The sequence below is a fragment of the Bufo bufo genome, chromosome 9 (genome assembly GCF_905171765.1).
Source record: "Bufo bufo chromosome 9, aBufBuf1.1, whole genome shotgun sequence".
Taxonomy (NCBI): Eukaryota; Metazoa; Chordata; class Amphibia; order Anura; family Bufonidae; genus Bufo; species Bufo bufo.
The window spans coordinates 10,228,225-10,251,355 of record NC_053397.1 but is presented as its reverse complement, the minus strand read 5'-3'; the positions used below and the strand labels follow the sequence as shown (position 1 = coordinate 10,251,355).

The following is a 23,131-nucleotide window of genomic DNA, read 5'->3' as shown; positions in this document are numbered from 1 at the left end:
TTTAGGGACATTGACGGAAGCGCAGTTCCTTTGAAGACAGTTGATTTTCCATACAGTTGATGCAGGCAATATATATATATATATAGCAAGGTGACTTTAGAGGGTTAAACACAGGACTTACAGTACAGGCAGCTTGCACTCTATTCCTGACTGATCCTGGAACATAGAAACTCTTCTCCAAGGTCCAATGCCCTAGCTCTGGCGTATATCCTTGGTTTTATCTCTATCAAGTACCTCCTCTGTTGTCTTGAGTACCGGCGGTCTCTCTCTCAGTTTCCTCAGGCTCTAGAAACTTCAGAACTCCCTTCCTGGCTAGGCCCTAGCCTATTTATACTGAACTGGGGGGCTCCCTCTGCTGGCTGGAATAAAGATTGCCTGCACCAGGCCTAACTGGCTTAAAGGGAAACACACATTACATTCTAGCAGTGTCGGGTAACCTACCCGTATGCTGCACACCCCCAGACTTTAACGTGAGTAAGGCCTCGTACTCACACACCTTCCTGAACCGGCATAACATGGTACATAACATATGCATTCCATTATAAATACAATAAATAAATACTTAACATTTGTAACTTCATGAATAAATGACGCAAGGGAAAGGGGCGTCTTCTTGCTTCTTAGGCACGGCCGCTGACCTGGCACAGCGGACTTAGGGTGAACCAGGTTAGTCCATCTTTCTTTGGTGGCAGTATAATAACGGAACTACCCAGGGGTTTCCTGTGGGTGTATCACAGGCAAGGGCTCACGTGGAGGAGTCCATTCTTGCGCGCAAATGTCCAGCAAGGCATTACCAGTAGCAACTGTTTGGGAGGAGACACCACCAGAATAGTCAAAGTCTCCTAAACGGACTGGCGGGCGTCCCCTGGTCATCCGGGTAGACCTCCTTAATATAGGGGTCTCTTCTTCCCTTAGCAACGAGGTAGAAGAGAGAGGAGCAACAGGAGGGTCTCCATCAGTGAGACCTTGGTCAGGAACAACAGGAACAACTAGATCCACTAGAGGGGAAACTGGATCCGGGGCATCTTGAACCGGCTCTTCTGGAGGTGAAGATACAGTAGGTGCCGGAGCAGGCACCAGCAAGTTCAACCATGGTGTCAGAAGCCAATGCATGGGATCAGCGTCATACCTCAGATTACTGACAGCCTGCATAGGATCCTCGGGCTGTATTGATGACTCTGACACAGGGGATTCAGATCCAGAACTCTCGGCACTAGGTTCTGGTGTCAGGCAGAGCTTTAACCGGTTTCGGTGTACAATTTGGGATCCCTTGCCTTCCCGGGTGATCTCATAAGTGTGAGTTCCAACATTTGGGATTGCAGTGACAACATAGGGACTTCGCTCCCATTTACTGTCCAGTTTACTTGTACGGCGGTTATTTTTTAACCATACCACAACCCCTATTGTCAAGGGTTCTGCATGGGCTGCCTGATCATAGTCTCTCTGCTGTCGGTCCCTAGCATAGTCCATACGTTCCTGAACAATGGCTTTGGCTGTATTCAATCGCCTTTGATGTTCAGCAACCCAGTCGGTGTTAGGTAATGGGTTAATGCAATCAGGTACGTGTATGTCCAATGAATGATCAGCAGGCAATGTCCCTTGGCGCCCAAACATCAAATAAAAGGGGGTATACCCGGTGGAACAATGTATGGTATGATTGTACGTGAACATGAGCTGTGGCAACAGATTAGGCCAATCTCCTTTGGTTTCAGGAGGTACGGCCCTCAGCATCTCTATCAAGGTCTGATTCATTTTTTCACATAATCCATTACCTTGAGGATGGTAGGCCGTTGTCCGGATCTTCTTACAGTTGTGTAAGCGGCACAGTTCATGGAACAGATGGGACTCAAAAGCAGGTCCTTGATCGGTGAGGATCTTTTCTGGACATCCGTAGGGCAGGAGGAAGTGCTTCCAGAACATTTCGGCTGTAGTCTTGGCTGTCTGGTCTCTCACAGGCACCGCTACAACAAACTTAGTGAAATGGTCAATAATAGTCATGGCATAAGTATACCCTGAGCGACTAGGCTCCAGTTTCACATGGTCGATGGCGACAAGTTCAAGAGGATGAGTACTTACAATGGGTCTCAGTGGTGCCCTCTGATCATGGTGCTCACTTCGTTTTAAGGCACAGGCTACACACTCCCGACACCACTTCTCCATGTCTTCTCTCATGCCCACCCAGTAAAACCGCTGGCGGATAGTAGCCTCAGTCTTTTGGACCCCAAAGTGACCGGATTGATTGTGGTACATCTCCAACACCATACCTGCATCTCGTCGGGGTATGAGAATCTGGTGTACTCTTTCGTTGGACACTGGGTCTAGGCTTCTCCGTAGCAATAGGCCCTTTTGTATGAAGAGTTGATGGCACTGTCTCCACAGTTTGATGAGCTCAGGATCTGCACTCTTACGTCGAATCCTCTCAGGGGCTCTGCCACTAGTAATGAAGTCCAACAACTCACCCAGCACTCTACTTTCAGACTGTAGTTTCACCCACCTTTCTTCTTTAGGTTCAGGCCTACTGGAGGGTGAAGGAACTGCAGCTCTGTCATTGGTAGCTCGAGCCTGATCCTGCTGAGCAAATTTGTTATAGAAAGCCGGCATCTCTACATCTTCCCAAGCATCTCGCACATCATCAGGAGCTGTCTCTGTGGGAAGCCTGGATAAAGCATCAGCATTATCATTAGTACGTCCAGCACGATATTTTACAGAGAAATCATAGTTGGCGAGGCGAGAGGCCCATCTCTGCTCCAAGGCCCCTAATTTAGCTGTATTTAGATGTGCCAGAGGGTTATTGTCAGTGAATGCAATGAACGGGGTGGCGGCTAGATAATCCTTGAATTTTTCTGTCACCGCCCACACTAATGCCAGGAACTCTAGTTTGAAGGAACTATAATTCTGGTCATTTTTTTCAGCTCCTTTCAGGGAGCGGCTTGCATAAGCTATCACTCTTTCTTTTCCCTCTTGGACTTGGGCTAACACAGCTCCCAGGCCTCGCTTGCTAGCATCAGTATACAGATGGAAGGGCTTGCTGTAGTCTGGATAACCTAACACAGGAGGCTCGGTCAGTGTCTTTTTTAGCAATTGGAACGCTATCTCTCTTTCCTCATTCCACTCAATGGGCACCGGAGTTCTAGGGCTTTTCTTGGGTTGCCCCCTCAAGAGCTCCTGGATAGGATCAGCTATTTGAGCAAAATGGGGGATAAAACGTCTATAGTAGCCGGCAAAACCAAGGAAACCCCTCACTTCCTTGACGGTAGTAGGAACCGGCCAATTACGGACAGCCGCTAACTTATCAGGGTCAGGTTGCACGCCCTCTCCGCTGACCACATGCCCCAGGTATCTTACTGCAGGTTTGAGCAGGTGACACTTGGATGGCTTTACCTTCAAGCCATATTTGATAAGGATTTCAAATACTTCTGCCAAATGTTTCAGATGGTCTTCATATGTTTTTGAGTACACAATGACGTCATCTAGATACAGCAGCACTGTTTCGAAGTTTTTGTGACCCAAACACCGTTCCATTAGTCTCTGGAAAGTTCCTGGGGCATTACATAGCCCGAACGGCATACAATTGAATTCGAACAGGCCCATGGGAGTAGTGAAAGCAGTCTTTTCCCTATCTGCAGGGGCCATGGGTACTTGCCAGTAACCACTGGTCAAGTCCAATGTGGAGAAATAGGCAGAGGAGCCCAGAGCAGTTAGTGACTCCTCAATGCGGGGCAGTGGGTATGCATCTTTGTGGGTTATTTGATTAATTTTCCTATAATCCACACAGAAACGGATACCACCGTCCTTCTTCTTTACAAGGACCAGGGGTGCAGCCCACGGACTACGGCTGTCCCGGATTACATTAGAGTCTTTCATCTCTTGGATCATTTCTTTTAAAGTCTGATATGAAGTAGGCGGTAAAGGTCTGTATCTCTCCTTGATAGGAGGATGAGAGCCAGTAGGTATGGTGTGTTGTATGGCACTCACCTCCCCATAATCAGTAGCATGCTTACTGAACGCCTGGTGGTACTCTTTGACCAGCTGTAGGATCCCTTCTTGTTGTTGTTGGGGGGTAGTCTCGTCCCCGACATGGAGCTCTTCCCACCAGGGCACTTGTGGCTGGGTCACCGACGGACGTCCGCTGACTGCAGCTGGCGGCTTTTCTGTCACTGGAAGACGAATGACGTCTTGGAAGGACACCTGGGACAGCTGGGCAACACGGCAATGCTTAGTAAGCGCAACAGGATGATCACTCAGGTTAATCAGACGGACAGGTACTTTACCTTGGGAGACGTTCACCAGGCACTTGGCAGCTCTCACATAAGGGTAATCCTCCATCTGGATTGGTTCCACCAGGGCTGGATAATCTCGGCCTTGGACTCCCAGGACAGCACGACACCATAAAAGAGTTTGAGAATTAGGAGGCAAAGTCACAGGCTTAATATCACTAATCCTGGCAGTACAAATTTCTCCTTTCCCATTAGCAAACCTCTGCTGGGCACTTAACACAGTAATAGTCTTTTGAATCACCCTCTTGGATGCAGAGGAAGCAGTGGGCAAAGTCTGGTGTAATACGGCAAGTATTTCTGAATAACAGTTTTTGAAGACATTGGTGCCTAGAATGACAGGATGTCCTCCTCTGTCGCCGGCCTGTACTACGATCACTCCCTGTTGAGGCAAGGTTACTTCTCCCACCTGCAGGGTGGGTTCCCAGTATCCGTGAATCTTTACTGGTTTGCCATTGCTGGCGATAATCTCTACCCAGGATTCAGGTGGCTGGGTAAATTGGTCAGTGTCCCAGAACTTTTCAAATGCAGGCAGCTGAATGGTAGTGACCTGAGACCCAGTATCTAATAGGGCTTCAAAGGAGACCCCGTTGATCTCTATGTTGATTTTAGGATGGGATCCTACATACCGTGGCATCCAATTTGGATCCTCTGGACCTAGTGTTCTACCTCCCGAGGGTTGGTCCTCAGCCTCAGGGGTTGCCCGTTTAACTGCCAGCACGTGGATTCTGTGTGTCCCAGCTTTTTGCAGTATGTACATACGGGCCGCTTGCGATCTCTATTACGCCTCCCAGGATCCCTGGGGTGAGTCTCTTGGTAAGGAGGTGGGAACGGCCTAGGAGGTGACAGGAACTCCTCTTCTGACATTATGGGTTTTTCCCATTCCTCTATTTTTCTGCACACTTTCTCTAGACTTTTAGTGAGGTGATTTACTTGCTCTGTCAGCATGGCAATAATATCGGTAGCTGAAGCTTGAACAGCTTGGCCGGCCTCAGCTCGGTTAGTGATAAGCGGTTTTGGCCTGCAGGCTGGTGATTCAGGTGGGGTGCTCAACTCCGGAGATACTGCTGACCCCAGAATTTTTATAGCCAGTTCTTTAAAGTCCAGAAAGGTACTGTTAGGGTGCTGGGCGGCCAGCATCTTTAATTGGGTCCTTATTTGCTCACTAGACACCCCGTTGATAAATTGTTCCCTCAAGGTCTGGTCCTGATTATCAGCCTCTTTGGGATCTATCTGAATTACAGCCCCTAAAGCCTCCTGAAGTGATAGGGCATAGTCACGGAGGGACTCACCGGGCTTCTGTCTCTTGCTAAAGAAGTGCATCTTTATCTCTGAGGCAGTCCTAGTTTCAAAAGTGGCCCTGAGGCGGGTGAATATCTGTTCTAGAGTACTCCGCTCAGTAGCAGGCCAGGATAATACCTCCCTGCGGGCAGCTCCCTCCAGCTGCGCTAGCAGGATTTCCATTTGCTGATCGGCATTTATGGGGTACAGTTTGAATAATGCCAGCAACTTTTCTTTAAAGTCTCTTAGGGTATGGGTCTCTCCTTTATAGCGGGGAAACCATGGGGCCCCGAAATAGTAAGGCATGGTAAAGGGCATCATGCTGTGGGCTATAGAATGATTAGGAGCCGCAAGCTCTCCCGGGGCCGGCTGCTCGGGAACTCCCGGTTCTGACATGTTAGCTTATTGCGATGTGGCCGCTGGTGACTAAAGGGGCCGGAACAATCCCCTTCCCTCCGGTTACAAGTTCTTACCGGTATCGCCGGGCTTGCGCAGGCCAAGTCTCGAGAGATTCCGGACGTCCTGAGTACGCGATGACGTAGAAGAAACCGGGCCGCGGCGGTGCGATGATGACGAGGGGCGGGATTTTCTGTGTCTTTGAAGGGATCCGCCCACGAAGGTCCTCAGCAGCGCGGGAAACTTTACTCCAGGCGGCCGGTGGCCATCTTTTAGCAAAATCCGCTGTCTATTCACTGACAGCAAGCAGGATGATAAAAAGTCCATAAAACCACACTCCGGTGTGGCGATTTCTTTCCTCTTGATAGCGCAACACTGCACAGCGCTTTTTGGAGGTTTTAGGGACACTTTGGGTATGTTTTTCAGTCCACAAAGTCCACTTTAATAAAACAGGCAATTTGTCACTTTGGTCACAGGGCAACTGTATAAGGCACAAAGTTCACGCTTCTTGCACTGGAAAGCGTGCGCATCCTGTTCGTGACGCCAAAAGAGAGGTGCAGCGTACTCAAGTTAGGTTTAGAAATGTTCCTGGGTGTTGTAGTGCAATAGACACTAACCTGAGACGGCTGACTCTCTGCAAGGGCAGGTGATGATGAGAAATGTTCGTGACGCCAGTGCCAATTAAACGGTGGCACGCCGTTTGCTGATAGCAGGAATAACTGAGGAACCACGTGATGTTAAAGCAGAACTCAAACTTTAGTAGTCATCATATAGGGACATTAACGGAAACGCAGTTCCTTTGCAGACAGTTGATTTTCAATACAGTTGATGCAGGCAATATATGTATAGCAAGGTGACTTTAGAGGGTTAAACACAGGACTTGCAGTACAGGCGGCTTGCACTCTATTCCTGACTGATCCTGGAACATAGAAACTCTTCTCCAAGGTCCAATGCCCTAGCTCTGGCGTATATCCTTGGTTTTATCTCTATCAAGTACCTCCTCTGTTGTCTTGAGTACCTCTTGCTTTTCTTGACTTGCCTCTGTCTCTCTCTCAGTTTCCTCGGGCTCTAGAAACTTCAGAACTCCCTTCCTGGCTAGGCCCTAGCCTATTTATACTGAACTGGGGGGCTCCCTCTGCTGGCTGGAATAAAGATTGCCTGCACCAGGCCTAACTGGCTTAAAGGGAAACACACATTACATTCTAGCAGTGTCGGGTAACCTACCCGTATGCTGCACCAGCATACGGGGCCTGAAGGGAAGGATTTTACAGTAGATTGTATAGGGGCATCCAAGGAAACAAGTTGTTCCTCAGTTATTTTTGGAAGGGACAAAGCCTCTAAAAACGCCTTGCCCTCCGCTATCTCTTCCTCGCGCCCTTGATAAAATCTGGCAAAATAGTCACCAAGAAGTTCAGTTATTTGTTTGTATCTGCGCTCCCTGGTCCCATCCTCCGTTTTTATACTGCCGCATATGGGTCCGTGGGCGTCTACCCTTCGCCAAAGAGGCAGCATCCGACCTGATTTGTGCAGCTCGATGTCAAGTCTAGTTTTTTTTAAAGCTTTCCTGCTTATCCGTCCACACGTCAAACTCTCTCTGTGCCAAGAGCCACCTCTCTGGGTCCGACCAGCAGATGACTGCCTCAAAGCCTCACTCGCTTCTTCAAAATGCTTTCTTGCTAACCGTTTAATAGATGACACATACGCCAGAAAGCGTCCCCTCAGCGCGGCTTTTCCTGAGAATAACATCGGTGAATGCATATGATCCTTGCTATCGTCTACGAACTCCATCCGCCACCCATGGAGTAACTTCGTGAGATTTTCATCATGCAACAAAAAGTTAGGGAATCTCCAAACAAAGTCCCCCCCCCCTTCCCGGGATGTTGATCAACTAAATCCAAGAGTAGAGGAGAGCGATCGGATATTACCATGTCGGCCATGCGGACATCAGAGATTCTCTGGAGAACCCCCTGTGACAGAAAGATACCATCTATTCTAGACCAACGGAACGAGTAGTGCGTATATACTCCGTTCCGTGTGGGGGGTGCAGTCTCCAGCTTTCTCTGAGATAGTACGAGTTGACAAAATCTCCTGCTTACTCGGGTTTTATCACATTTCCTGACTTCTTGTGCGTTCATAACCAAATTAAAGTCTCCCCCAACGTGAGTATCATCAAGGAACCTTTGTCCCATGATATCAAAGAAACCCGAATGGCTATGATTAGGGGCGTATATGTTATAAACACGGTAGTCACCAAAAGAACCCGACGTGTGAATACCGTACGCACCATCCTACCTTCATTATCCTCGTCTATGGAGTGTATTACATGGGAAAGATGGCGTCCTATAAGTGTCAACACTCCGGCTTTCCTGCCTACTGCCCCCACCCATAACTTCTCCATTCTGTGGAAATCTTCTTTCGGGAGATGAGTCTCCTGCAGCAACGCTACATCAGCTTTTAACCGTTTTCGGTAATGCTAAATTTTCATACTCTTATTCGGGGAGCACAACCCCTTAACCTTCCATGAAATAATTCTCATATTCTGATCCTGCTGGAAGAATCATGTCCCAGTTTTGCACCTATACTAAGGAAGACTTCGTATGTAAGTTCCCTCCCAGCATAGCTCCCCCCCCCACTAGCCCCTTTAATCCCCGGATATGATGACCCAAGACACGCTGAGGAAAGACCCTATAACTCTTAATAACATAAACCAAAAAACCTAAATAAAACATGAAAAAACATATCTCTACCTATTTCTACCACTATCTTGACCTTCCTTTCTTCTGGTAATCGCAGTCCAGCTTCGCCTTCAGCATTCCAGCTCATGTCAGATGCCTCCTCGGCCCTCGCCGCCCTGTAAGAGAATACGCACAATGTCCCCCAGGTGCTGTGAGGGTGTTGCCTTGCAGACGGTCTTTGCGCCTTTGGAGATCTACGAGCACCGGGTGGTAGTCCTGTAGGGACACGATTCCATTCTTGGCGTCTAGTCGTGATGGCGGGGGACCCCCTTCTCGTCTTAGCGCCACCCTCTTCCGCTGCTCCACTGGCCTAGAAGGGGGAGATAGTCCTCTGCTTCTTTTGGGTATCTTGTATCTGCGCTCCCTGGTCCCATCCTCCGTTTTTATACTGCCGCATATGGGTCCGTGGGCGTCTACCCTTCGCCAAAGAGGCAGCATCCGACCTGATTTGTGCAGCTCGATGTCAAGTCTAGTTTTTTTTAAAGCTTTCCTGCTTATCCGTCCACACGTCAAACTCTCTCTGTGCCAAGAGCCACCTCTCTGGGTCCGACCAGCAGATGACTGCCTCAAAGCCTCACTCGCTTCTTCAAAATGCTTTCTTGCTAACCGTTTAATAGATGACACATACGCCAGAAAGCGTCCCCTCAGCGCGGCTTTTCCTGAGAATAACATCGGTGAATGCATATGATCCTTGCTATCGTCTACGAACTCCATCCGCCACCCCTGGAGTAACTTCGTGAGATTTTCATCATGCAACAAAAAGTTAGGGAATCTCCAAACAAAGTCCCCCCCCCCCTTCCCGGGATGTTGATCAACTAAATCCAAGAGTAGAGGAGAGCGATCGGATATTACCATGTCGGCCATGCGGACATCAGAGATTCTCTGGAGAACCCCCTGTGACACAATACGCACAATGTCCCCCAGGTGCTGTGAGGGTGTTGCCTTGCAGACGGTCTTTGCGCCTTTGGAGATCTACGAGCACCGGGTGGTAGTCCTGTAGGGACACGATTCCATTCTTGGCGTCTAGTCGTGATGGCGGGGGACCCCCTTCTCGTCTTAGCGCCACCCTCTTCCGCTGCTCCACTGGCCTAGAAGGGGGAGATCGTCCTCTGCTTCTTTTGGGTTACACTGTAACTTTGTCTTATTTTTACTACCGCAGGGTAAATGGGCTGGAATTGAATCCCTTTTTTGTGTAGTCCGGAGCAAACGCTGCTGAAAGCCCTTCTCTTCCTCGCGACCTCCGCTGAATAGTCCGCAAATAAAAGCACTTTGTAGCCTCTCAATATCAGGGGCTCAGTCTGTACAGTATATAACTTGTCGTGGTATTTGATTCACACATGTAGACGGTGAGGTAGGGGGTTCTTCCAGAAGTCCAATTCTCTGTGCCCTTTCTACCTTTGACCGGCAAGGCCAAGCGCTTGGGGCAGTTCAGCGTCGAATAAACGGCGATACCGATTCAGGAACTCCTTCCAATCTCAGATTGCCTCTTCTAGATCGATTCTCTAGATCAGGGATGCTCAACCTGCGGCCCTCCAGCTGTTGTAAAACTGCAACTCCCACAATGCATTCCTGTAGGCTGATAGCTGTAGGCAGTCTGTGCATGCTGGGAGTTGTAGTTTTGCAGCAGCTGGTTGAGCATGCCTGCTCTAGATCTTCTACTCTCTCACGTAGGCGGTTAGCTAGTTGGAACAAATCATTTACAGTAGTTTGGTTGAGGCTCCTGCAGAGTCTTTCTCTTGACATGCCACCCTCCACGTCCTCACATAGCAGAGCCGGAACCGGAAGTCAGCATCACCATTTTCACTAGCTCTAAATAAAGGAAGTCAAACTCAAAAAGCGACCTAATTAACAAGAACGCCCCATGCAAAGACGCGCTTGAGCGTCCCATGTTTCATATTTCCCATAGATTTTCAGCTAACAACTGGAGCTGGCATTTTTACCACAAAAAAATGCACCAAAAGTACCACAAAAGCGCAAAAAAACATTAAAAACCTAGCAAGTGTTTCCAGAAAACACGGACACGGGCCATGTGCGTTCCGCATTTTGCTATGACAGAAATGTATATTCTTGTCCGTGGCTGAGGACAAGAATAGGACATGCTATATCTTTTTTGCGGGGCCGTGGAACGGAAGTGTGGATGCGGACAGCACATGGTGTGCTGTCCGCATCTTTTGCGGCCCCGTTGAAATGAATGCGGAATCTTGCAGAACGGATACGGACCCATTCAGACGTGTGACTGGACCCTTAGGCAAGGGCTACGCGCGACACCTGTCAGGCAAGAAATCCGGCCATGTTGGATGTCTTGCGACCAGTGGCGTCGCCAGGGTGGGGCTAGAGGGGGCCACGGCCCCCCCTACATCATCTTCAACATCACAGGTCCTGCAGAATCTAGCAAAGGAACTGCACCAAAAATGGTGTAGTTCCTAGGTTTCAAAGGTACATCTGCCAGGACCTGTGATGACATCATCACAGGTCCTTCAACCCCTAACAGCAAGTATTAGAAGTTCACAAGCAGCTCTGCATTGATCCATACAGACTGGAATGGAGTGGTAAGAGGAGGTCCTCCACTTTTCATCATTTACCCCCCCCCCCCTCCATGCCCTGTTTTTACTCATTGCACACTCATGTATAATACTTCAGACAGTTACAGTGACCACTACCTCATGTACTTCACACACAGTGAACATAATATATAACTGACCAGACATTTCTGTAAACACTGCATCTACAGTATTATACCTTCTATGTCTCACATCAATACACTGCTCTGTGTGTAATATATATATATATATATATATACACACACATACATGCACACACACTGCATATATTACACAGTATTATACATGCAATATGTACAGATATATAGTATATACCGCAGTGCACTGATATGTGAGGTACAAGGTATAATAGATGCTGTGTGTACAGATATCAGTACACTTCTGTATATACTATATATGTGAGGTACGAGGTATAATAGATGCTGTGTGTACAGATATCAGTACACTTCTGTATATACTATATATGTGAGGTACGAGGTATAATAGATGCAGTGTGTACAGATATATAGTATATACAGCGGTGCACTGATATGTGAGGTACGAGGTGTCAATACACTGCTGTATTTACTATATACCTGTACACACTGCATCTATTATACCTCGTACCTCACATATTACACTACTGTATATACTGTATACCTGTACACACTGCATATATTATACCCCGTACCTCACATATCAGTACACTGCTGTATATACTATATATACCTGTACACACTGCGTCTATTATACCCTGTACCTCACATATCAGAACACTAGGGAATATACTATATACCTGTACACACTGCATCTATTATACCGCGTACCTCACATAACAGTACACTGCTGTATATACTATATATCTGTACACACTGCATATATTATACCTCGTACCTCACATATCAGTACACTGCTGTATATACTATATACCTGTACACACTGCATATATTATACCTCGTACCTCACATAACAGTACACTGCTGTATATACTATATACCTGTACACACTGCATATATTATACCTCGTACCTCACATATCAGTACACTGCTGTATATACTATATATCTGTACACACTGCATCTATTTTACCTCATACCTCACATATCAGTACACTGCTGTATATACTATATATCTGTACACTCTGCATCTATTATACCGCGTACCTCACATAACTGTACACTGCTGTATATAATATACATCTGCATCTATTATACCTCTTTTGTGTGCCAGGGCTGTTTTGTAATCCCAATTCGGCCCTGATGGCATAAATTATAAAACGCAGCAGCAAGAATAGTTCATGGAACAAAGGGAGGGGCTATAAAAGGGAAATGGGGGCCCAATTTAGATTCCTGCTATGGGGCCCAGTGATTTTTATGTACGCCCCTGTAAGTATAAGTGGGGTTTTTTTTGTTTTGTTTTTACAATAGTGTTACTGGCACATGGGGGGGGGGGGGGGGGCTTATTACAATACTGGCACATGATGATGGGGGGGACTTTATACTGGCACATGATGATGGGGGGGACTTAATATTGGCACATGATGATGGGGGGGACTTCATACTGGCACATGATGATGGGGGGACCTAATACTGGCACATGATGATGTGGGGACTTAATACTGGCACATGATGATGGGGGGACTTAATACTGGCACATGATGATGGGGGGACTTTATACTGGCACATGATGATGTGGGGACTTAATACTGGCACATGATGATGGGGGGACTTAATACTGGCACATGATGGGGGGGACTTAATACTGGCACATGATGGGGGGGACTTAATACTGGCACATGATGAGGGGGGGACTTAATACTGGCACATGATGATGGGGGGACTTAATACTGGCACATGATGATGGGGGGGACTTAATACTGGCACATGATGATGGGGGGACTTAATACTGGCACATGATGATGGGGGGGACTTAATACTGGCACATGATGGGGGGGACTTAATACTGGCACATGATGATGGGGGGACTTAATACTGGCACATGATGGGGGGGACTTAATACTGGCACATGATGGGGGGGACTTAATACTGGAAAATGGGGGGGCTTAATACTGGCACGTGATGGGGGGCTTATTACTAGCACGTGATGGGGGGCTTATTACTGACACGTGATGGGGGGCTTATTACTGGCACGTGATGGGGCTCTTGTTACTGGCATGTGATGGGGGCTTATTACTGGCACATTGGGGGGCTCTTGTTTCTGGCAGTGGCACGTTATTGAGGGCACTTATTACTGGCACATTATTGGTGGGGACTATAGGGGCATCTACTGAGGCCACAAAGAAGGGGTGTTTTATATGGGGGCTCTGTACAGTAGCATTTTATACTGGGACACATTATGGTGGGTACTATGGAGAAGGGGAGACAGGAGTACTATGGAGTCATCTACGGGGGGCACTAAGAAGGGGTATTTTATACTTGCAAATTATGGGGGACACTGAGGGCATCTACTGGGGCACGATATATGGGACATTTTATACTGGTACATTATGGGGGGCACTAGCAGGAAGGGGGGAGAGGAGCACTATGGAGGCATTTACTGGGGCACTATAAAGGGGTATTTTATACTGGCACATTATGGGGGACATTAGCTCAACTGGGGGCATAAGGGGGTATGTTTTGCACATTATAAGGAGAATTATTTCTACTGGGGGGCATTATGGTGGGTTTTATTACTCCCCCATGGTATGACCCCCTAGTAGCAGCACCAGCCTCTCCCTGCTCTGCTATCCCTCTGCCCCTTCTCCAAATCCTTATTATGAAATCTTTCTCATTAGGATAAAACACAACATCAGCTCCGCCGAGCCCCCGGCCAAGTGTTGAAGTGGCGTCCGAGATCCCCAAGGGCCAAGCCAAGTAACTGTAAGTGTTCATGTGAAATATGTTTATTTTATATATGTACACTCCTGTGAGAGGCGGGGAGGGAGATCTGTGGATGACACTGTTATAGGGAGGGAGATCTGTGGATGACACTGTTATAGGGAGGGAGATCTGTGGATGACACTGTTATAGGGAGGGAGATCTGTGGATGACACTGTTATGGAGGGGGAAATGGGGATGACACTGTCATGGGGTGGATCTGTGGATGGCACATATAGCATAAGATGCTATATACGGTATGTGGCATCCACAGATCCCCCCCCCCCCCCATAGCAGTGTCATCCACAGATCCCCCTCTCTATAAAAGTGTCATCCACAGACAGCTGGACTTTTCTTCCCTGTTGCGGTTTTAGGTATTGGGTAAAGTATCGCAGCATTTCTAAGCGTACTTGTGTAAATGTATCGTTGTTATAGCTGCCCTCCCTACTTTTGTCCTGGCCCCCAGTGTGCCCCCCCAAAATTTTAAAGCTAGAGACGCCACTGCTTGCGACTGCTGTACAGTATTGAAACGAAGTTGATTGCTTCATCCGAAGTTGATTCGCTCATCCCTAATTATGACGCTACCATGTGTGCAGTATTGTGTCGCTTTCCTTTTTCCAAAACATAGGCGTTTAACACCGCCTTTGCCTGGGGCCTCCTCATTTCTTGTCCTGGCCCCTGGGAGGGACATTTCAGGAACAATTATGTCTTTCCTCGTCTCCAGCTACGTCTCACATCCTGCTCTAATCACCCAGTTCCCCCATTAGATTAACAGATAAAGGGATTTTCTGCAATTAATGCTTAGGGTAGTGTCCTGCATCTAATACCCTCCTAGTATCGCCATCACGCAAGGGGTTAACAGGGTGGGACTCAAAAAAAAAAAAAGAGGAAAGAAGCAAGAGCAGCAGAGCAAGTCCTGGGACCGCCTGGAATATCCGGCAGCCTGTGTTTGTAAGATTATCCATAGATCTCCATGTAAATAGATTTTTATAGAATTGAACAATAATTGCTACATATCAGTTGTCATGTCTGGATCCCACCATCCCAGGGACTGTGTGGGGCCACCCTGCCCTCATGGACCTGTTGGGTGCTGGGAGATTAGCTTGCACTCACCATAGGAGGCTGGGTAGTATTTGGGTACTTTTTAGGTCTAGGTGTACTGTGGGGGTATGTGTGCTTTATGGGTACGTTATAGGCATGGAAGTTAATACTCCATGGGACCCATCACCCAGTGAGGCGCAGACTAAGCAGATTACATTATCACTGGGCTGTGATGTCACTATGTGTATTATCCCTGGGCTGTGATGTCACTATGTGTATTATCCCTGGGCTATAATATTAATGCATTATTCCTGTGCTGTGATGTTTGTGTTTTCTGTGTAAAGATGGACGGACGTGTTGCCAACAATATGCAACGTGAAGGGAGTATGAACGACTGTAGTAATGACTGTTCATCCCCCATTCAGTTTTTTTGGACCAGGTACAAATAAGCATCAACTGACTTGGACATGACACTGTACTGTGACATCACTGTGTGTATTATCCCTGTACTGTGACATCACTGTGTTTATTATCCCTGTACTGTGACATCACTGTGTGTATTATCTCTGTACTGTGACATCACTGTATTTATTATCCCTGTACTGTGACATCACTGTGTTTATTATCCCTGTACTGTGACATCACTGTGTTTATTATCCCTGTACTGTGACATCACTGTGTGTATTATCTCTGTACTGTGACATCACTGTGTTTATTATCCCTGTACTGTGACATCACTGTGTGTATTATCCCTGTATGGGGCATCACTGTGTTTATTATCTCTGTACTGTGACATCACTGTGTTTATTATCTCTGTACTGTGACATCACTGTGTTTATTATCTCTGTACTGTGACATCACTGTGTTTATTATCTCTGTACTGTGACATCACTGTGTGTATTATCCCTGTACTGTGACATCACTGTGTTTATTATCTCTGTACTGTGACATCACTGTGTTTATTATCCCTGTACTGTGACATCACTGTGTGTATTATCTCTGTACTGTGACATCACTGTGTTTATTATCCCTGTACTGTGACATCACTGTGTGTATTATCTCTGTACTGTGACATCACTGTGTTTATTATCCCTGTACTGTGACATCACTGTGTTGATTATCCTTGTACTGTGACATCACTGTGTTTATTATCTCTGTACTGTGACATCACTGTGTTTATTATCTCTGTACTGTGACATCGCTGTGTGTATTATCCCTGTACTGTGACATCACTGTGTTTATTATCTCTGTACTGTGACATCACTGTGTGTATTATCTCTGTACTGTGACATCACTGTGTTTATTATCCCTGTACTGTGACATCACTGTGTTTATTATCTCTGCACTGTGACATCACTGTGTTTATTATCTCTGTACTGTGACATCACTGTGTGTATTATCCCTGTACTGTGACATCACTGTGTTGATTGTCCTTGTACTGTGACATCACTGTGTTTATTATCTCTGTACTGTGACATCACTGTGTGTATTATCCCTGTACTGTGACATCACTGTGTGTATTATCTCTGTACTGTGACATCACTGTGTTGAATGTCTCTGTACTGTGACATCACTGTGTTTATTATCTCTGTACTGTGACATCACTGTGTTTATTATCTCTGTACTGTTACATCACTGTGTGTATTATCCCTGTACTGTGACATCACTGTGTTTATTATACTGTACTGTGACATCACTGTGTATTATCCCTGTACTGTGACATCACTGTGTTGATTATCCTTGTACTGTGACATCACTGTGTTGATTATCCTTGTACTGTGACATCACTGTGTATTATCCCTGCACTGTGACGTCATAACCTGCCTCTGACAAATAATGATTGTGAATAAAATTTAGTAATTATCGGGTGCAGGTTGCACTGCAACACCATTGACAATCATTAGATCAAGTGCTGCGTGACTTTCCAGTTGCTGTGTGGCCCCAGCACATGATAGGCCAGTTTCACACTGGTGTTTATCTTTTCCGGCAGGGGAATAGCCTTCCATATCCCTACTATAGTGTACACACGTGCGCTGCCGGAAGTCCGCCCGGCCCCATTCACTATAACAGGGAGCGGAGATCCGGCCATAGCACGGCAGATATGCCGAGAGGCGGCCGGACAAAAGCCACTGCATGCACGGCCCCACATATTGCAGATGTACAGAACTATGCCACCCCTGGAGTGAAGTAGAAGTAATTTTTTGACAAATTCGTACTTAAAAAAGGCGCATCAAGGTACATAGGCTGAAAAAAAAAACAGCACAACTTGTCTCGCCTGCGAAATTCCCCAGACTATGAAACTGTTAAACGAGTCTAAAACGAATGCAGCCCTAATAGTAAATGTAGTGAAAATAATGAGTCTATCCAAAAAGGGAAAAATTAGACAAAAACTGTTGCGAACCACAACAATAAATGACCCCCATTATGGGGAATGTAACAAATAATGCAAAAATTGGTGCAATTGTATCAGTTTATATAATTTTCTCTGTGCGCCTATAAGTATGTTCTGTATCCATAAGGGCTCATTCACACGACCGCGCCATTTTCTGCAGTCCGCAATTTGCGGAAACGGAACAGGAGGCCCATTATAGAGATGCCTATTGTCTGAAAAACGGACAAGAATAGGACATGTCTCATCATTTTTGCGGGGTCACGGAACAGATCAACGGATGCGGACCCATTGAAATGAATGGTTCCGTATACGGAATGTTAAAAACTTTCGTGTGAACGAGCCCTAAAGCTGAGTCTCAAACATTAGTATTTACACAGTACTGACCCAACCCAATCTGTGTAATGCAGGGATGGCCAACCGGCAGCTCTCCAGCTGTTGCAAAACTACAACTCCCAGCATGCACAGACTGCCTACAGGAGGGCATGGTGGGAGTTGTAGTTTTACAACAGCTAGAGAGCAGCAGATTGGCCATCCCTGGTATAATGCATTGATTACCACACCCCATCCCCCAGCCCCAGCCCCTCCTCACATTCCTGCAGAGAAAGAGCAGCCCTCCCTACAGCAGAGGGTCCATTACTGGAAGGCTCTCCCATTTCTGAGGCTTTGGAGCGTTTGGCTGGTGGCCATCTTCAAGGTACTGTTTGGGCAGATGCAGCAGAGCTCAGTTTGTCATTTGGCAAAATTCAAGGCGATATCATGTAGTATTATCTGTGTTTTTGCATGGGACTGCAGCCGACTTTCTGCATTAGGTGAATTCAGTGAAGTTATCACTGTGCAGTGCACTAAGGAAACCCTGCAGCTCTGCTACATCTGTTGCTTTGTAATACTTTTATAATGTTGTAAGAGGCCAGACATTCACATATCTGGTTGAGTTTTTTGGGGTGGGGTGGGGGAAATGCATTTGAGTCCACGTGGGTTTTGCACTCTGCAGATTGTTGTTTCCAACTGAAATGCTCTGCATGATGTCCCCTCATTGTAGATGAACTGCTTCTATTATGGGGGCAGTGCTGCTGCCAGATTGGCATGGGAAAACCTCCATACAGGGCAGCTGTAGTTTGTGAAGCAGGAAGGACTCTTGGTTTAAAAGGGCCACTAGCCCTATAGGGAGTAGTTTATAACTGGGAACTGATATCCGTCACATCTGGCTATAGGGGGTGCAGAGGTAGTGGTCACACCCTGTGGGGCCCCAGCACATGGAACCTCTGCTGCATAAGAAGAGACCAGTATTTCCTATGGTGGGGAAGGGGCTGCATTGTGGTCCAGGATCTTCAAGTTACCCCTCTGTAATGATGTAAATGTCAGCATGGGGCATAATGTGTTAAAGAATCTTCTGTGATAGAGGTAGCATTCTGTTCCATGCAGCTCTGGTTGTGATTGGAGTCTTCACACTCTGCAGATTCTGTTCCATTCACCTTCTCCATGTGCTTGGTCCGCCATTCAAATGAATGGAACTGCTTTTCAGTCGTGGAAAATTCTGCAACAAAATCTGGGGTTTGTGAAGTGGCGTCCAGCGCAAGATACGAGATTGCATAAGGTTTTCAAGTGTGTTAGGGACGGGAAAAACAAATGTGAGGGGCCCCTACCATACGCCATAGCTGGGGGCCCCTTCAGGCACCAGGGTGTGGACGCGGCTGCTTCCTCTGCATCCCCTGTACTTACTCCCCTACAGTAGATTGTGCCCTAACCTTCTGTGACACCTTATGGGGATTAAGATTGCCTTTTTACGCCAGTCTTTCGCTCGTTTTTTGCGCTGGCTTTGCTGGTGGAAGATGCGCCTTTTCATGGATTAGTTGCACCTCCCGAAGTCCATGCCGCCTTTTTCCACGTGTAAATGTTTCTGGGCTGAAGGCCTGGACCAGTTGGGTGTGTCAGGGACTAGGACGTATACACTTACATTTACGCCTGGGAAATGGCGCAAATGTAAGCTAAAAACAAGTAGTTTTTACTCCAGGTGCATAGATGCGAGTAGGCGCACCCCTTGTCATAAGTTAGACGTATCTAGCAGCAGCACAGAGGGGGAAACGAAGACCAGCGTAAATGTGCCCCATTGAGTCTGGGCACATGACTGCTGATATTGCTAATGGCTGACAGTCTGCTACATTGTATCAATTCTCTCGCAACACTCGAGTCCAGACTGATACATTTTACCTGCACTGATGCATTTTACCTGCAAAATATCAGGATCAGAGAGACAATCCAGTTACAGGTGCATTTAGCACACAGAAGATTGTAACAAATCCTCAGCTATGAGAAGTATTGCAGCTATACAGGTCTACAGCCTCTGGATCACATTTGGAAGTCCTCAATTAAAACTCAGATTTCTTCAACGGGTTGATGTTGAAATCCATGTGGGTTTGCCTTCAGTATGAACATGCATCAATGATGGACACGGATTTTAAAATCCACAGCACCTTCACATGCATTGCTGCAGAATACATGCCTACATCCAGACAGAATCTGCTGCCATGCCTGTGTGTCAGTCTTTGCATTTTATTCATGGACCAGGAAGCTCAGGTTGAACAGTGCTTTGACCCTCTGACACAAGGGAACAGTGTAGTGCAGGGATCAGCAACCTTCAGCAGTCCAGCTGTTCAGAAGCTACAACTCCCAGAATCCTCCCTTCACTTCTATGGGAGTTAGGCCTCATGCACATGACCGTGGTGTGTTTTGCGGATCCGAAAAACACGGATGGTGTCCGTGCGCGTTCCGCAAATTGCGGAACGGCACGGACAGCCTTCAATATAAATGCCTATTCTTGTCCGCAAAGCACAGACAAGAATAGGACACACGTTATTTTTTTTAGCGGGGCCACGGAATGGAGCAACGGATGCGGACAGCACACTGAGTGCTGTCCGCATCTTTTGCGGCCCCATTGAACTGAATGGGTCTGCATCCAAGCCGCCAAAATGGCGGCTCGGATGCGGACCAAAACAACGGCTGTGTGCATGAGGCCTTACAAGAACAGCCAAGTCAAGGCTCATGCACACGACCGCGTGTATTTTACGGTCCGCAAAACATGGATCCACAAATATATGGTTGACATCCGTATTGCATTTATTTTTATTTTTTTGGGGGGGATCCATTGTAACAGTGGCTATCCTTGTCCGCAAAACGGACAAGAATAGGACATGTTCTATCTTTTTTGTGAAATGGCCATGCTGAGATGCGGAGAACCGGAAACGTTTTTGTTTATTTTATTATTTTTTATATATTTTTTTAAAGACCCATTGAAGTGAATGGTTCCGTATATGGGCCGCAAAAAAAGGAATGGACACGGAAAGAAAATAAGTTTGTGTGCATGACCCCTAAGGGCTCATGCACACGAACATTTTTTGCGTTCCATATACGGGCCATATTTTGATTCCGTATATGGAACCATTCATTTCAATCGGTCCGCTAAAGATGCGGACAGCATCTGTTGCTCCGTTCCGTGGCCCTGCAAAAATTATAAGGCATGTCCTATTTTTGTCTGTTTTGCGGACAAGAATAGGCATTTCTATAATGGGCCTCCTGTTCCGCAAATAGCGGAAGGCACACGTGCGGCATCTGTTTTTTGCGGATTTGTGGACGCAGAAAATGGCACGTTTGTGTGCATGAGCCCTAAGTGTGTAGTTTCACAACAGCTGGAGTGCGGAAGGTTGCTGATCCCTGGTGTAGCGCATGGAAATGGAGAGGGAGCGGTGATTGTAATCGGTGAATGGAGGATATTGATGCTCGGGTCCATTAGAGCTAAATGTGACCGGACTGGCGGCCGCTCCTTAGGACTGCAGTCATCTGATCGCCTTTCACGTAAAGGTTATGTATTTATAGCTAGGGCTCCAGCGCATGACCAGTGTCAGGAATTACATGCCGTCTATAGGGGACATTTACTAAAGTGTTTGCACCTATTTTAGACAGTCTTTTTATTTTTTTGTCGCATTTACTACTGAAATTGTGCCTGCTTGAGGCTCTTGTGCCTTTTTCGACAACTTTTTTTTTATAATTTTTTTTTTTAGACAAACGTAAATTCAACAGATTTCAGAATAAATAGCCTTACGCAGATTTCTAACTTTTGAGACTTTTTTTTATTTTTCCAGATGTATTTACGTATATGCACCTTCTTTTGTGCTTTAATTTGTCACAAAAACAGTCTAATTTGTACACCACCCCAGGGCTGTTGTACATTTTTTTTCCAGTTTTTTTTCCCCATGTGCAAATAAATGAGATCAGTCTAAGTGAATAAGAACCTGTGTAACTGTAAACAACCACCAGAGGTCAGACTAGGGGATCATGCACATGAATGTATTTTCTTTCTGTGTCCATTCCATTTATTTTTTTTTTTTCAGACTGTATACAGAACCATTAATTTCAATGGGTCACCAAAAAAAAAAAAAAAGGAAATTACTCCATAGGACTGTTCTATTTGGGGCCAGCTGTTCTGTTCCGCAAAATATGGAATGCACACGGACGTCATCCGTATTTTTTGCGGACTGCAAAATACAGTCGTGTGCGTGAGCCCTAATAGCAATACGCCGAGTCTAATTCATCAACTGCTGTGCGACTTTTATTAAATTCTCGGCAAAAGAAAGACGGACGGATGAAATACGCCTGTTTAATTTTTATGGCCAAAAATGGACGAGCCTGATAAATGTGCCTCTATAAGTGCTAGAGACAGACAGCACCTGTGCTTGCTGTCATTGACTAGTCTGGGGCATATTTTCAGCATTTTGCACAGCTCTTTCCTATGGTCTTCTGGAGATCTTGTTAACAGGGTAGCGGGCATCATATATCGCCACTGATCTAGGGGGTGCCAGGCTGGAGGCTGTTGGGACACTTTTTTGCATTTTGATTTTTGTGTTAGGGCTCTTTCACACTTGCGTTATTGTCTTCCGGCATAGAGTTCCGTCGTCGGGACTCTATGCCGGAAGAATACTGATCAGGATTATCCTAATGCATTCTGAATGGAGAGTAATCCGTTCAGGATGCATCAGGATGTCTTCAGTTCCGGTACGGAACGTTTTTTGGCCGGAGAAAATACCGCAGCATGCTGCGCTTTTTGCTCCGGCCAAAAATCCTGAAGACTTGCCGCAAGGCCGGATCCGGGATCAATGCCCATTGAAAGGCATTGATCCGGATCCGGCCTTAAGCTAAACGTCGTTTCGGCGCATTGCCGGACCCGACGTTTAGCTTTTTCTGAATAGTTACCATGGCTACCGGGACGCTAAAGTCCTGACAGCCATGGTAAGTGTAGCGGGGAGCAGGGGAGCAGCATACTTACCGTCCGTGCGGCTCCCCGGGCGCTCCAGAGTGACGTCAGGGCGCCCCAAGCGCATGGATCATGTGATCCATGTGATCACGTCATCCATGCGCATGGGGCGCTCTGACGTCATTCTGGAGCGCCCGGGGAGCCGCACGGACTGTAAGTATACCGCTCCCCCGCTCCCCGCTCCTACTATGGCAACCAGGACTTTAATAGCGTCCTGGGTGCCATAGTAACACTGAACGCATTTGGAAGACGGTTCCGTCTTCAAATGCTTTCAGTACACTTGCGTTGTTAC

At 46.8% G+C, this 23,131-nt stretch overlaps 1 protein-coding gene across 4 annotated transcripts in view; it reads left to right on the top strand.

The window, feature by feature from the left end:
• The window catches only part of LOC120978828 (protein SSUH2 homolog), a 39,580-nt gene that overhangs the window by 2,583 nt on the left and 13,866 nt on the right, over nucleotides 1-23,131 (top strand). Inside the window, exon 1 of one of the 4 annotated variants that reach the window (XM_040407198.1) lies at nucleotides 15,000-15,076. The exons of 1 other annotated variant lie outside the window; for it this stretch is intronic. Coding sequence is in view for 1 of the 3 variants with exons in the window: in XM_040407195.1 (XP_040263129.1) it covers nucleotides 18,315-18,343 (29 nt within the window). In the remaining 2 variants the exon portion in view is untranslated. Of the gene's footprint in view, nucleotides 1-14,999; nucleotides 15,077-18,137; nucleotides 18,229-18,282; nucleotides 18,344-23,131 lie in introns of those variants that run through there. 2 more of the 4 variants (XM_040407196.1, XM_040407195.1) reach the window with 2 other exon arrangements.